The 15,696-nt window shown below is 45.3% G+C and overlaps 1 protein-coding gene across 4 annotated transcripts in view; it reads left to right on the top strand.

Annotated features, from left to right (window-relative positions):
• TMEM62 (transmembrane protein 62) overlaps positions 1 to 15,696 on the top strand; it is a 144,870-nt gene that overhangs the window by 22,381 nt on the left and 106,793 nt on the right. For 3 of the 4 annotated variants that reach the window (XM_029598681.1, XM_029598680.1, XM_029598684.1), the window contains exons 2-4: positions 5,789 to 5,900; positions 8,232 to 8,369; positions 14,975 to 15,020. In XM_029598681.1, coding sequence (XP_029454541.1) covers positions 5,789 to 5,900; positions 8,232 to 8,369; positions 14,975 to 15,020 — 296 coding nt within the window. The remainder of the gene's footprint in view (positions 1 to 5,788; positions 5,901 to 8,231; positions 8,370 to 14,974; positions 15,021 to 15,696) is intronic. The other variant, XM_029598682.1, reaches the window with a different exon arrangement.

The following is a 15,696-nucleotide window of genomic DNA, read 5'->3' as shown; positions in this document are numbered from 1 at the left end:
CCTCCTCGTCTCTGCCCCGCCAGAGCAGCCGGCGTTCTTCGGCGGCTGGCCCCGCCCCCTAGACGCGCGCGTCTCTGCCTCCAATTTAAAGGGGCCAGCGCGGGAAACTCTGAAGACAGCCTCCGGTGATGTCAGACGCTGCAGGGCTATTTAAGCCCTGCAGTTGCTCCTCTCCAGTGCCTTGCAACGAGGTTCCCAGGTATTCCTGTCTCCAGTTGCTGCGTTCCTGTGTCCTTCGGCTTCCGCTTGTCTTCTGACCCCGGACTGGCTTACGGTGATCCTCTGGCTTCTGACCCCGGACCGGCTTACGTTGATTCTCTGGCTTCTGACCCCGGACCGGCTTACGTTGATCCTCTGGCTTCTGACCCCGGACCGGCTTACGTTGATTCTCTGGCTTCTGACCCCGGACTGGCTTACGGTGATCCTCTGGCTTCTGACCCCGGACCGGCTTACGTTGACTCTTCGGCTCTCGACCTCGGACTGGCTTACGGTGATCCATTGGTTCCTGACTCTGGACTGGTGAACGACGACCCCTCGGCACTCAACCTTGGACTTCATCAGACTCGGCCCCCGCGGGCCCTCCTAAGTCCCAGCGGCCGGGTTCCTACAGGCTCCTCCTGGGGGGACTCCGGCTTCCAGGGTGAATCTCCTAAGTCCCAGCGGCCGAACTCCTACGAGCTCCTCTCGGGGGAGGATCGGCTTCCAGGGCGAAGACCTTCCCACCACAGTGCCGGCTTCATCTTTTCCTTCTTCCTCGCCAAAGCCCTTGGTCGCATAGGGCTCCCAGAGTTCCTCCTTCGGCCAGCCACGAGTCTGTCCTTGCCGCCTCCCGGTCGGGGCCACTGCTGCAATCACCTTCAGCAATTCATCCTCTGGTTCCGATCGGCCCAAGGGTCCACGAATCCAACAAGGACACAACGGTTCGAGTGTCCTCAGACAACACAACAACGGTAGCTTACATCAACCGGTAAGGTGGGACACGGAGTCTCGCGGTGGCATTGGAGGTGAGGCTATTGTTCGCTTGGGCGGAGCGCCATCTCAAAGGAATCACCGCGTCTCATGTCGCGGGCATGGAAAATGTACAGGCGGACTTCCTCAGCAGGCAACAGCTCGATCCGGGAGAGTGGGAGTTAGCTCCCGAAGCATGGAACCTCATTTCCGCCAGGTGGGACGTGCCTCAGTTGGATCTAATGGCAACTCGAGCCAATGCGAAAGCGGAACGCTTCTTTTCATTTCATTTTTTTCATTTAAAAGAATTTATTAAACGCCTAACACAAAAAGGCCTAGGCGATGAACATAATTACATACATAAAATCAAATCATTACAGACACATGGTTTCACAGAAACCAAAAATCATAAATCATAACAATAATAATATACATCGTAATAACATAAATAATACCAATTACTAAATCATCAGCTGTCATGTAACAAAACTTCTCTCCGCAATTTTTAGACATTAAACGCACGGACAAGCAAAAATTCTTTAAAAGATGTTTTAAATTTCTTGACATCTTCAAGAGATCTTAAATCCAAAGGAATAAGATTCCATTGACAGGGTGCCGCTATCGAAAAGGACGTCTCTCTAGTGATAAATAAGCGAGCCTGACGAACAGAAGGAACCTCCAGTAAATTCAACTGTGACGATCTCAAGCATCTAGCAGGTTTATGGATCCTCAAAAGTGCATTAAACCAATAAGGAGAATTGGATATACGAAGTTTGAAAACTATCATCCCTATTTTGAAAACAATCCGTTCATGAACTGGCACCAATTAAGATTGCACAAAACTGGTGAAATCCTCTCAAAACGTTTTGAATTGGAGACTAGCCTGGCAGCAGAATTTAATAATAACTGTATGGGCTGAATATAACATTTAGGCAGGCCTATATAAAGACCATTGCAGTAATCAATGTGTGGAAATATAAGTGCCCGGACAACATCAAAAAATCTCTCTCAAATAGCAAGTGGCGTAAACCAACCAGTAGACGCAATTTAAAAAACCCAGTTTTAATTAACATTCTAATTTGAGGTCTAAAAGATAGAGTGGAATCAATCAAAAATCCTAAACTCTTAATCGGATTGAGAAGAGAAAAAGACATGTTATCAATGACCAGAGAATTTTGAGTTGGAGTAGATAATGCGTGATGAATTATCAGCATAGTAGTCTTATTGGTGTTGAGTAACAATTTATTGTGTTTTAACCAACGATTGATGGTGTCTAAACAAAGAGCAAGTGAATCAACTGTTTCTTGCCAAGAACTTTTGACTTTAACATAAAATTGAATATCGTCTGCATATATCTTAAAGCCATCAGTGATGATGGCCAATAACTTTGCAATGGGGGCAAGATAAACATTAAATAACATGGCGGAAAGAGCTGAGCCCTGTGGAACCCCAACTTTAACATACTGAATTTCAGAGCAAAGATTATTCAAACAAATCTTTTGAGAACGTTCTGAAAGATAATTTTCAAACCAATCAAGGACTGTGCCTGTAATCCCGCATTCCCGCAGATGATATAATAATATCTTATGATCAATGGAATCAAATGCTGATGTAATATCAAGGGAAACTAAAATAAACTGTTGACTACTGTCTAAACCCCTTTTTATGGAATCAATTAGAGAAATCAAAAGAAGCTCAGTGCTCAAACCACGACGAAAACCAAATTGATGGGGACTCAAAACATCATGCTTCTCAAGAAAGTTTGTCAATTGTTGAAGAACAATCCCTTCAATAACTTTAATCGGTAAAGGAAGTGATGAGATAGGTCTGTAATTTTCTACTTTAGACGCATCTGCAGTAGATTTTTTAAGTAAAGGTTTAACCAGTGCAGATTTAAGGACCAAGGGTATGGTCCCACTGCTAAGGGAAAAATTCACCAAAGAAGAAATTGACACTTTCATGATTTCAAATATCTCTTTGAATGAAATAGTAGAGATTTTCAAAAGAGGAAACATTGTGTTGTTAAGATTGGCGATAACACTAGCAATTTGGGTAGAGGCAACAAGGTCAAATTCAGACCACAAAGAAAGACCACTGACAGGCAAGTCCAGATACCATGAAGGAACATCCTTGAAAGTTAGGAGTAAATTCTCTAGCTTGGTAGAAAAATATCTAACAAAAGAGTCAGCATTTAACGTAGAATGTTCAGCACACTTCTTAGATTTCTGCTTTTCAGTCAATCTATGGACTAATGAAAATAAAACTTTAGGGTTATAGCCTATTTCATAAATCTTTTTCGAATAATATTCCTTTTTTGCAGCTAAGACGGCAGATTGATATTGTTTTAGTAGAGATCGAAATGTACTAGCATTCTCACAAGAAGAATATTTAGACCACTTACGTTCAGATTTACGAAGCTGTTGCCATAACAAAGTTAGAGCAGGAGAATTCCAGGGACAAGGCTTTTTCTTATTTGAATCAGATCAAAAAATATTTCATAGGGGCAATTTTATCAATAGAAGACGTTAGATAAAGAACCCACTCATTAAAGAAAGCATTGAAATCTACATTCTCAACTTTTTCAGGGATATTAATAAGAATTTCCTTTAATTTATCAGTATCAATGAAAGGTCGTTTCTCAGCTGTCGTCAAGAAATAGGCTCGGAAGGACTGGACGCTCTGGTATGTCCGTGGCTCACAGGCATTCTTCTCTATGGGTCTGATTTTAAAAAGCATTTACATGCGTAAAACTGGGTTTTACGCATGTAAATGCACTTTACTCGAGTAAGTGGGCTTTTGAAAATTGCTACAATATATGCCATTGAATCGTCCATAGGATTTATTCACATAAGTGCACTTTACGTGAGTAAATGGCTTTTGAAAATTGCTACAATAGTAGTTGCATTTATGCACGTAACTCCTTTGAAAATTACCCCCTATGCCTTTCCTCTCTGGCCTCTCATCTGTTGGCTTCTACGACGCATAGAGCGGCATCCAGGCAGTGTAGTGATGGTGGCTCTGTAGTGGTTGCGTTGCCTGTGGTTCGCGGACATGGTGCGATTAGCCTTGGAAGGTTCTCTACAGCTGGCGCATCTTCCACATCTACTCCGTCAGGGGCCCATATTTTCGGATTGGGAGGATCACTTCTCTCTCGCGGCCTGACTTTTGAGAGGCGCGATTGTGATTGAGGGGATATTCCGAGCAGGTCATTTCCACTCTTCAGGCGCGTTGGCCTTCTACTTCTATGGCCTATGTAAGGGTCTGGAAGTTATTTGAGGCATGGTGCTGCCAACGCTCCTTGGATCCTTTGTCAACGGAGATTCCCCAGGTGTTGAACTTCCTACAACAGGGGTTGGCCAAAGGTTTAGCTTTCAACTCTCTTAGGGTTCAGGTGGCTGCCTTAGGTGCCTTAAGGGGCAGAGATCACGGTCGGTCGCTGGCAGTGCATCTGGACATTTCACGTTTCCTCACATGAGTAAAGCATTTATGTCCTCCCATACGCCCGTTATGTCCGAACTGGAGTTTGAACCTGGTGCTTCGGGTATTTTGCGGAGTCCCCTTTGAGCCTTTACGAAGGGCTCCCATTAAGGATTTAACCTTGAAGACCGTTTTCCTCGTAGCCATTTGTTCTGCTCGACACATTTCAGAGTTACAGGCTTTGACATGTCGAGATCCTTTTCTTAGGATTTACGATGATAGAGCTTTGCTGCGTACGGTTCCTTCCATTGTGCCCAAGGTGGTCTCTGCTTTTCATGTGAATCAGGCTGTGGATCTGCCAGGATTTCCGAACTGCTCCAGGGATTCTCCTCAGCAGGGGGAACTTCATCTTTTGGATGTGCGTTGCATTCTTTTGCACTATTTGGAGGTTACTAATGACTTCCGGCATTCGGACCATCTGTTTGTCTTATTTGGGGGTCCTAACAAGGGTGACAAGGCTTCGAAGGCAACGATTTTGCGCTGGATTAAGGAGGCTATTGCTAAGGCTTATGTTGCCCGCGGGCATCAGGTGCCTGTGGGTCTGAGAGCTCATTCCACTAGAGCCCAGGCTACCTCCTGGGCTGAGTGTCAGCTTCTGTTGCCTCAGGAGATCTGCAGAGCAGCAGTTTGGTCCTCCCTGCACACTTTCACCAAGCATTATCGTTTGGATGTGAGGGTGCAAGATGAATCATCCTTTGGGGAGGGTGTACTGCGAGCGGGTCTTTCGGGTTCCCGCCCAGTGTAGAGTAGCTTGGGTACATCCCACTGGTCTGGACTGATCTGGGTATGTTCAGGAAAGGAAAATTGGTTCTTACCTGCTAATTTTCGTTCCTGTAATACCACAGATCAGTCAGGAGACCCGTCCCCCTTTTCAGATTCCAAAAGACTACCTTGAGAGGTGATATTTCCTGAAGAAACAATTTGGTCTTTTTGCAAATGCTCCAGAAGGAGCAAATTCTGAGGCGGTCTAGTGGTTTTTTTTTTGTTTTATCTGTTCCGGGCGAGAGGTTGACTGTTTTGTTTTTGGGTTCCAGCCCCCTTCGCCTTTTAAGTAAAGTTTGGTTGTTTAGGCTTGGGTACAGGTCAATACTGAGGGGCTGCAGGTGGCGCTCTCCTTAAGCAGTGCTCAAAGTTCTATGTTCTTTGACTCCATCTGCTGGTAGGAATGCACAACCCACTGGTCTGGACTGATCTGTGGTATTACAGGAACGAAAATTAGCAGGTAAGAACCAATTTTCCTATCACACTACCACCATTTTGACCCACTAAAATGGAGTGAACAGTCAGCCCATCTCTGAGGTGAACTTGCACAGGTGCATGCTTACTTTTTCATCAGGCAATCTCTTTTGCCTTCTGGTCACAGGTAACAGATCTGCACATCAGTAAATTTCGGGATCCTGGGCGTTCCGCAGACTTTGAGAAGTTCTGCACAGAAGGCATTGATATCATCAAACCATCCCTTGTCCTGATGACAGGTATAGACCTCAGAAAGATAATCCTGCCAGCCCCCCCCCCCCCCCCCCCCCCAGTTATCTGGTAGATTGTAAGTAGAAAAATGTCTGGTTCACAGAAACTTGAAAAGCACAGTTCTGACAGAGCTATTTCAACAATCTTGGTGGAGTAATGGTAGTGGCCTTTCATTTTTGCAGAGCCTTTGTATTTTGTTTGTCTAATGAGTTTTGTGTCTGAAGTTTCCATTGTTTCTTTTTATAGAGCGAGGTGTTTGGTGCCTTTTAGGGGGTAATTTTGTAACATCACATTTAAGTTAGCCAGCAAATATGCACAGTGCACTTAAGTGCATAAATCCACTTTCAAAATTATCACTGCACACAATTACACCTGCTATCAAAAGGTACATGCATAAGTTCCAATTCTGCCCAGATTTCACCTCCTGGAACACCTTTCCCTTGCATGTAAATGTGTGCGCATAAGAAGGGAAATGTCTATTAAAAGTGTGCTTAAAGCTAAGTTCTGCGTATAGAAAGTACACACAGATTTTAGCCCAGATTTTCAAAGCAAACATATATATGTCCGCTTTGAAAATTATCACATACATGCAGACACATTTACACCTGCTTGTTAAGAAAATAAGAAGTTTTCATACTTGGTCAAGTCCAGCATCCTGTTTCCAATAGCAGCCAATCCAGGTTCAAGTATCTGGCAAGTACCCAAGCATTAAATAGATCCCATGCTACTAATGCCAATAATAGCAGTGGCTATTCCCTAAATCAACTTGATTAATAACAGTTTATGGACTTCTCCTCCAGGAACTTATCCTTTTAAACCCAGCTACACTATTTGCACTAACTACATCCTCTGGCAATGAATTCCAGAACTTAATTATGTGTTGAGTGAAAAATAATTTTCTCCAGTTTGTTTTAAATGTGCTACTTGCTAACTTCATAGAGTGCCCCTTTACACCTTCTGTTATCTAAAAGAGTAAGTAACCAATTCACATTTACCCATTCTACTCCATTTGATAGACCTCTATCATATCCCCCCCTTTAGCCGTCTTGTCTAAAAGATGAAGAGCCCTAATCTCTTTAGCTTTTCCTCATAGGGGAGCCTTTCTATCCCCTTTCTCATTTTGGATGCCCTTCTCTGTATCTTATCCAGTACAACTCTATATTTTTTGAGATGTGGTAACCAGAATTGCACACAGTATTCAAGGTGTGGTCTCACCATGGAGCGATACAGAGGTATTATGACACAGTTTTATTCACCATTCCTTTCCTAATAATTCACAACATTCTGTTTGCTTTTTGGACCACTGCAGCAGACTGTTTGCTTTTTGGACCACTGCAGCAGACTGAGCTGACAATTTTAATATATTATCCACTATGATGCCTAGATCTTTTTCCTGGGTGGTAACTTCTAATATGGAACCTAACATCATGTAACTACAGCATGGGTTATTTTTCCCTATATGCATCACCTTGAACTTGTCCAGATTAAATTTCATCTGCCATTTGGATACCCAATCTTCCAGTCTCACAAATTTCTCCTGCAATTTATCACAATCCGCATGGGATTTATCTACTCTGAATAACTGAGTGTCATCTGCAAATTTGATCACCTCACTCGTCGTATTCCTTTCTAGATCATTTATAAATATATTAAAAAGCACTAGTTCAAGAACAGATCCTTGAGGCACTTCACTGTTTACCTTTTTCCACTGTGAAAACAGACCATTTAATCCTACTTTCTGTTTACTGTCTTTTAACCAGTTTGCAATCCACAAAAGGACATTGTCTCTTATCCCATGACTTTTTAGTTTTCTTTCCAGGTGTAAATGTGTGCAAGTAGATTTATACATATTTTTGAAAATCAAAAGTATGCGTGGAAATGCTATCCCTAGTCCCAACTTCTCCCACCAAAATGCCTCTTTCTAGTATGTGCAGAATTGCTTCTGTACATGCTTTTGCCTACACAACCCCTGGGGCTATTTTTAAAAGCCTATTTACATGCAGACAACATGAGTTTTATGCACATGAATGCTTTTGAAAATCAGGTTCACAAAGTGTATGCACGTAGTTTTCTAAAGGGTCATTTCTTTGAGTTACTTGCAATTTTATCCATGGAAGACCCTTTGAAAATTATTCTATTAGTTTCTACAGTACCTGAGAAGCACAATTTTGGATCAAATCATTTGCTGTATTTAGCATAAACCACCCAGTTAATAAGACATGGGAGATGACTTTTACATTAATCTGTCCCCTAAATATTACATAAAAACAGTTTTGTACAGTTGTTTGATTATAAGGGTTTTTAATGCACAGTGTTATCTGTAAGTTTTATCTTTGCAGGGGACATTACAGATGCCAAAACAAAAAATAAATTGGGATCTGATCAGTTCAAGATGGAATGGCAAATATACCAGACCATCCTGAAGAGGTCAAGGGCTATGGAAAAATCGAAGTGGCTAGATATCCGAGGGAATCACGGTAAAAGAAAGCATTGCATTTCAAAAGAATGTTTCTCAGATATTTTGCTTGATCCTCAGCTGTTCAGTTTTGGAGTTAACCATCTGGATTAGCAAAACTTTGTGTGGAGAATAATGATTGTTCCCTGTACATACCCGGATCAGTCTAAACTCCTGGGTTTGGCCCCACCTCTAGCAGATGGAGACAGAGCAGTTACCATAACAACGTTCCGCCTATAAATAGAATGGTGCCACCTACAGCCTGGCAGTATTCCTCTGTCTCCAGCAGATGGTGGGGATGCCAAACCTACAGTCTGGTCTGTGTGGTACTTTGTTTTGGGAGTTACAGAGTTAGGGGTTTTTTCGTAGCAGTGTTGTCTTCAGCTTCCCAGGGGGTTGTGAGATTCTGAGAGGGCCATCCCCCACTGGTCGTGAGGCAGCTGCATAAGAGGGTCGAGGACTCTAATTTCTTTCTTGGGCAGCTTGGGTGCGACACCGGGGAGCCTGGTTCATTCCACCTTGGACCACTGGCGGGCAAGTTTTGAAATTTAAAAAAAAAAAAAGTTTAGCTTTTCATTTGGCCAGCAGTATCGCTGCTTCCTTCCTGGAGCGGGGGTGAGTTATTTTTGAAATTTTTTCTTGTCAGTGTAAATTTCTATTTTCTCTCGATGCCGCAATCTTCTTCATGCGCTTGCCTTTCACAGGCGGGCCTTTGCTCTGCGTGTTTGCCAGGGGGAGGGGGAGGAAGGGTCCTCCTGGGTCATTAATGCTGTCAAAATAGTGAAAACTAAATCTACCCGAGTGACTTCGGGCTCAGATACTGCAGGTCAAGCTGGTGGTGACCCGTTCCCGCTCAGCGTGGGAACGGATGCCATTTTGCAGTCTTTCAGAGCTGCCACTTGTGCTGCGATGGGGGAGGGGTTTTTACTGCCTCCTTCTCTTCAGCAGAGGTTCCCAGGTGAAAGGGACCTTTTACATTATGATTTGCCAGCAACGGAGGATAGCCCCAAGGGGGTTTCTGACTCCTCCTCTTCCTCTTTCTCGTCGGACTTTGTTTTACTGCTCCATAAAGCTTATAAAACAAAAAAATCAGGGAAGCAGCAGTCTGGCTTAAAATCCGTCTCTCTGGGGTCCAAGCCTATTTCCAAGAAACGCTCTAGGTCTCAGGGGGCTGCTGACCCATCGAGAGCTAAGCGCCCTCTCCGAACAGGGGTCCCTCAGACTGATTCAGATACCTCTGATCAAGATACTGACCCTGGGGACCCAGACCCTTAGTCCAAGCCCCGCAGGGGGTGGATGCTGACACTGATGAGTATCCGCAGGGCTCAGCGAAGGGCTTGCATGTGACGGAAGGGGATGACCCTAAGGTGGTCTGTCTCTTTAGAAGGGAGGAGCTGGGTCCTCTTATCCCTTCTATTTTGGCTGAGCTGGGCATTGAAGGGCCACCTGAGGAATCCAAACTGGGAGCGATGGATCCGGTTTTGCTGGGCCTGAGAGGCCCTGCTACTTCCTTCCCTTTTCATGTTTCGGCTACGGACTTGCTCTTCCGGGAGTGGGATACCCCGGATCTTGGTTTGAAGGTGAGTAAAGCCATGGATAAACTATATCCTCTGTTGGAGGATGCTTTAGAGCTGCTACGAATGCCCAGGGTGGACGCGGCAGTGTCCTCGGTTACCAAGAAGACCATTATCCCGGTCACAGGGGCTACAGCACTCAAGGACTGCAAGACAGGAAGCTTGAGGTGCAGCTTAAAAAGATTTTTGAGGTGTCGGCATTGGGAGTGCGGGCTGCCATGTGCAGCAATTTTGCCTTGCGAGCGGGTCTGCACTGGGTTCAACAGTTACAGGCTAACGCGGGTTTCTCCGATGAGGAGGCCGCCCAAGCAGGACGACTAGAAGCTTCAATGGCCTACAGTGCTGATGTGCTTCACGATCTGTTGCGGACGTCGGCGAGGTCCATGGTATCCGCGGTCTCTGCTCAGAGACTCCTGTGGTTAAGAAACTGGTTGGCGGGTGTGTCCTCCAAGGCGTCACTGGGTTCTTTGCCCTTCAAGGGTAAATTGCTTTTCGGAAAGGACTTGGAAGATCTGATTCAGTCTCTGGGAGAGAATAAGTTCCATAGCCTGCAGAGGACAGACCTAAGTCACGAGGTGCTTTCTCGTCTCGGGCCAGATTCAGAGGGAATCGCCGTTTCCGGCCAGCTAGAGCGCCCAGTTCTTCTTTTCGTCAGGCACCAACTAGATAGCAGTCCTGGTCCCAGTCCTTTCGTGGCAGAAAATTCAGCAGAGCCGGGAATTCCCAGTCAACTTCGGGGGGCTAAGTCTTCATAATGAAGGGACGCCAGTCCATTCCTCGTTGCCTACGGTAGGGGGCAGACTATCCCTATTTTTCGAGGAATGGGCCAAGGTAACAACGGACCAGTGGGTGCTGGCCGTGATAAGACAAGGCTACACTTTAGATTTTGTACGGCGTCCTGGGGACAGGTTTCTCATTTCTCCCTGTGGTTACGCAACCAAGCGAAGAACAGTCCAGGAAATTTTGCAGCGCCTGCGCCAGAGATAAGAAGGAAGGGCCGTTATTCCATTTACTTCATGGTGCCAAAGAAAGAGGGATCCTTTCGGCCCATTCTGGATCTCAAACGAGTGAACAGATGGTCAGGGTGCCACATTTTCGCATGGAAATGCTCCGATCAGTCATTGCCTCGGTGCGAAAGGGAGAGTTTCTGGCGTCCCTGGATCTCACAGAGGCATACCTTCATATAGGCATCTGGTCGGATCACCAGAAGTTCCTTCGTTTTGCGATACTGGGTCAGCATTTTCAGTTTCGAGTGCTGTCCTTTGGGCTGGCCACCGTGCCCAGGAAGTTCACCAAGGTAGTAGTAGTCATGGCACCCTATCTCCGGAAGGAAGGGCTGCTGGTACATCCCTACCTGGACGACTGGCTGATTTGAGCGAAGTCGGAACCACTGGCCCGGTTGGTGGTTCACAAGGTACTCCAGCTACTTCAGTTGCTGGGCTGGGTGGTCAATTTATCCAAGAGCAGGCTCATGCCCTCTCAGTCCTTGGAGTATTTGGGGGCTCTATTTGACACACAGCAGGGCAGAGTATTTCTTTCCACAGAATGCATTTCCAAATTGCAGGCTCAAGTAAGAGCCTTGTTACTCAAGCATCCTCCCAGGGTCCGGGATTACTTGCAAGTTCTAGACTCGATGACCTCAACCTTGGAACTGGTTTTCTGGGCCATTGCTCTTATGCGGTCTTTACATTCCACGTTGCTTTCCCACTGGAATCCCGTCTCCGAACTGTTTCTTCTTCCTCTCCCACTGATGGATGCAGTGCGGTCCAATTTCAATTGGTGGCTGGTAATGGACAATCTGACTCGTGGAGTTCCCCTGGAGGTGCCCGACTGGACAGTGGTTACCACGGATGCCAGTCTCTCCGGTTGGGGGGCGGTGTGCCGGAGGAAATCTGTACAGGGATTTTGGTCTCCAGAGGAGTCACAGTGGTCGATCAATCGTCTGGAGACCCGAGTGGTGTGGTTAGCGTTAACAAGCGTTTCGTCCTCTTCTTCAGGGGAGGTCCGTCAGAGTTCTCTCGGACAATGCAACCACAGTAGCATACATCACTCGTCAAGGAGGGACCGGAAGTCAGCCAGTGGCAGTCGAGGCTCGTCAATCGATCAGCTGGGCGGAACAGCACTTAGTCAGCATAACGGCGTCTCACATTGCCGGTGTGGACAACACGCAGGCAGACTTTCTCAGCTGAAATCGCCTGGATCCCGGGGAATGGGAGTTAGCGGACACAGCTTTTCAACTAATATGCGACACGTGAGGTTCGCCCAGCATGAATCACATGGCGACATTTCGGAATGCCAAGACTCCGCGTTTTCTACGCTCGTTGCAGAGAGACAGGAGCAGAGGGTGTGGATGCCCTAGTCCTGCCCTGGCCCACCGAAGTTCTACTGTATGTCTTTCCACCTTGGCTGAATAGAGCTCCATCCAGCGGAGGTCATCCTCGTAGCCCTGGAATGGCCCAGACGCCCATGGTTTGCAGACCTCCTCAATCTAGTGGTGATGGGTCTGCTGTGGTTTCCAGACATTCCAGATCTGCTACATCAAGCGCCCTTCTGTTTGGAGGAAGTCTATCGCTTTTGTCTAGCGGCATGGCTTTTGAAAGGCAACGGTTACGGGGCAAAGGCTATTCTCCAGCAGTAGTGGCTACGCTCCTGTGATCGCATAAGATATCCACCAACCTCGCATATGTTAGAGTATGGAAGATTTTTGAGGCTTGGTGTTTAGACCGAGATGTTTCTCCTACCCAGGCCTCTGTGTTGGATATTCTGTGTTTTCTTCAGGCTGGTCTGTCCAAGGGCTTGTCGTGCAGTTCCCTCCGTGTGCAAGTGGTGGCTCTTGGTTGTTTGCATGGCTCTGTGCAAGGTGTAGCGTTAGCAGCACATCCAGATGTGGCTCATTTCTTAAGGGGAGCAAAGCCCTTGCGTCCTCTGCTGAGGCATCCTTATCTGTCTTGGAGTCTAAATTTAGTTCTCACGGTTCTATGCTCTGCACCGTTGAGCCTTTGAAGAGGGCGACTATGAAGGATCTTACCTTGAAGGTGGTCTTTCTGGTGGCTCGTAGTGTGTCGGAACTCCAAGCTCTTTCCTTTTTTGCGGATTTCGGAGTCGAGAGTTTCATTACAGACAGTGCCTTCCTTTCTCCCGAAAATGGTTTCTTCCTTTCATATCAACCAATCAGTGGAGCTTCCGGCTTTCACGGAATTAGACCATTCAAATCCCTTGTCCAGAGATTTGTGGAAGCTGGACATTCGTAGAGCATTGCTCCGTTATCTGGAGGTTACAAATAACTTTCGTGTTTCCAACCATCTTTTTGTGCTCTGGAGCGGCTCCAAGCGAGGTCAGATGGCCTCCAAGACTACCATAGCTCGCTGGCTGAAGGAGACTATTAGCTCAGCCTATCTCCTTTGTGGTAGATCTCTTCCTGTTGGTCTAAGGGCTCACTCTACTCATTCGCATGCGGCGTCTTGGGCAGAGTGCCAGATGGTTTCTCCACAGGAAATTTGCAGGGCGGCTACGTGGAAGTCCTTGCATACGTTTGCGAGACATTACAGACTAGATGACCAAACACCAGGTTCCGGTGGTTTTGGAGAAGGTGTGCTTTGAGCGGGCCTCTCCAGATCCCATCCCAGGTAAGGTAGCTCTGGTACATCCCAGGAGTCTGGACTAATCCAGGTATGTACAGGGAAAGGAAAATTAGTTTCTTACCTGATAATTTTCATTCCTGTAGTACCACAGATCAGTCCAGAGTCCTGCCCGTCAGAGGCACGGAAGTAAAGGAGAGTCTGTTCAGATATTATGTAATTAATTTTTAGGTCTGAAGAAATTTGCGATTGTCTCTCCTCAAGTGGTTCTACAGGTTCGGTTCCCAGGAAGGTTAAGTGGACCAATTATTTATTTTTCTTGTTAAAGGGTTATTGTACATAGTTCAAGAGGTTTTGATGAGATATTCTGCTTTGACATTGAGTAATACTACCAGGACTGTAGGTGGCACCATTCTATTTATAGGCGGAGTGTTGTTATGGTAACTGTTCTATCTCTATCTGCTAGGGGGGGGGGGGCGGCAAACCCAGGTGTCTGGACTGATCCGTGGTACTACAGTAACGAAAATTATCAGGTAAGAAACTAATTTTCCTTTACTTCCTCAGCCTCATGCTTTCGTCTTGTTTACTAGATCTGGAATATTGAATGGGTGGAGATGAGAATAGAGCACATCCAGAAATATTTATACAGCAGTTTGACTTGTTAGTGAAGTCTGAGAAGCCATTGTGCATACATAAGTGTCAGTATGTTTGATTTTTTTTTTCCAAATACTTAGGCAGAGTACCGGAATGACCTGTTGCCAGTAGAATGGGATGTACCTCACCTATGAAGTACTTGAAATGTTGCCCTTTGCCATCAGTCATGTTTTATTTTTTTTTATTTTATTTAAGGTTTTTTTATACCGGCATTCATGAAGCGTTCACATCATGTCGGTTTACATAAAAACAGGGGTGCAATGAATACAATATTTATATTAAAGCAGCTGTTGTAAGAGCTCTAATTGTTAGTGTTGCTTAGTTTGCCTTTAGTTGGTAGACATTGCTGAAATTGTTAGCTTTTAATTTGCTATTTTATATTTTGAGATTTCAATTGAATACTTCCAGCACTGCTTCCTCTTTCTCATATACCTTCAGCCTTAACCATATTGAAGAGTTTTCCTCAAATCTTGTATGCTCATATATTATGGGAGCTTAAGCCAGATGGAACACAGCATGACTTTTTCAACACATGCAGCAGAGACTATTGGTAGCTACATTGCACCAAGTAAAGACACTGAACCTGCATACCAAGAGAATGATTTCCTGGGAGGTTTTCAAACTTTGTCATATCACAGAATGTAACGTTTAATGCTAATGTCCTGGTGGAGGGGTTTCCTGAAATAGGAAGCATGTGGATGCATTTAACGGGCAACTAAAGGCCATCTGATCATGAATGCATGTTATCTACAGTGAATATGCATCAACACATTCAATTTTACTTGAATAGTACTCTCAAGATCATTTCTTTTTGCTTGTAGATGCATTCAATATTCCAGACCTGCAGAGTGTTCGGAATTATTACAGGTAGTGTGTCATACTGAATCCAAAAGAACACAACCTGCATGGTAGGGGGAAGGTTGTCAGGGATTTTATCTTGACAAGGTGAATTAGGAAGGAGAGAATTACAGGGCTGTATTTTTCCCTTATAGAGCACTGATTATCAATTATAATTGAAAGAAAAGTGGAGTTAATGAATAACATTGCATGTCAGAAAAATACAATAACCACTTCCATTTCATTCTGCTACACCCGTCCAGTGAGTCTTTACAGGTGAGTTATTTCTCCCTACCGGTAGATGGAGGCAGAGCACAAAAACTTTATCCGTGACACTATTGCCACTATATATTGGTGGTGCAGCACAGGGAAATTCCAGTGTACTTTGCCTCCAGCAGTTGGTAGGACACAGTGGTAGTGCAGCAGGATCTGGACTCTAGGGTTGCCATGGGCTAAGCCCCTGCCGTGGGTTAGGCCAGGAAAGCGAGTCCATATTTCTGGCTACCAGTCCCAGACAGGGCTTGATAGATCCTGGGGAGGGGTTTCTCTCTTTAACTCCTTGTTTAAAAAAAAAAAAAAGGGAAAGAGCAACCGTTTTTGCGCGCCAGTCTCTTCACGCAATTAAAAAAAAAAAACTGAGAAAAGAAGCAATTACTGAGCTCTGTGCATGGCTTCTCTGGAAGCAAATCAGGTTTGCAGCTGACTG

The sequence above is a fragment of the Rhinatrema bivittatum genome, chromosome 4 (assembly GCF_901001135.1).
Source record: "Rhinatrema bivittatum chromosome 4, aRhiBiv1.1, whole genome shotgun sequence".
Taxonomy (NCBI): domain Eukaryota; kingdom Metazoa; phylum Chordata; class Amphibia; order Gymnophiona; family Rhinatrematidae; genus Rhinatrema; species Rhinatrema bivittatum.
Note: the sequence above shows the minus strand (reverse complement) of the source record. Positions and strands in the feature narration are given on the sequence as shown.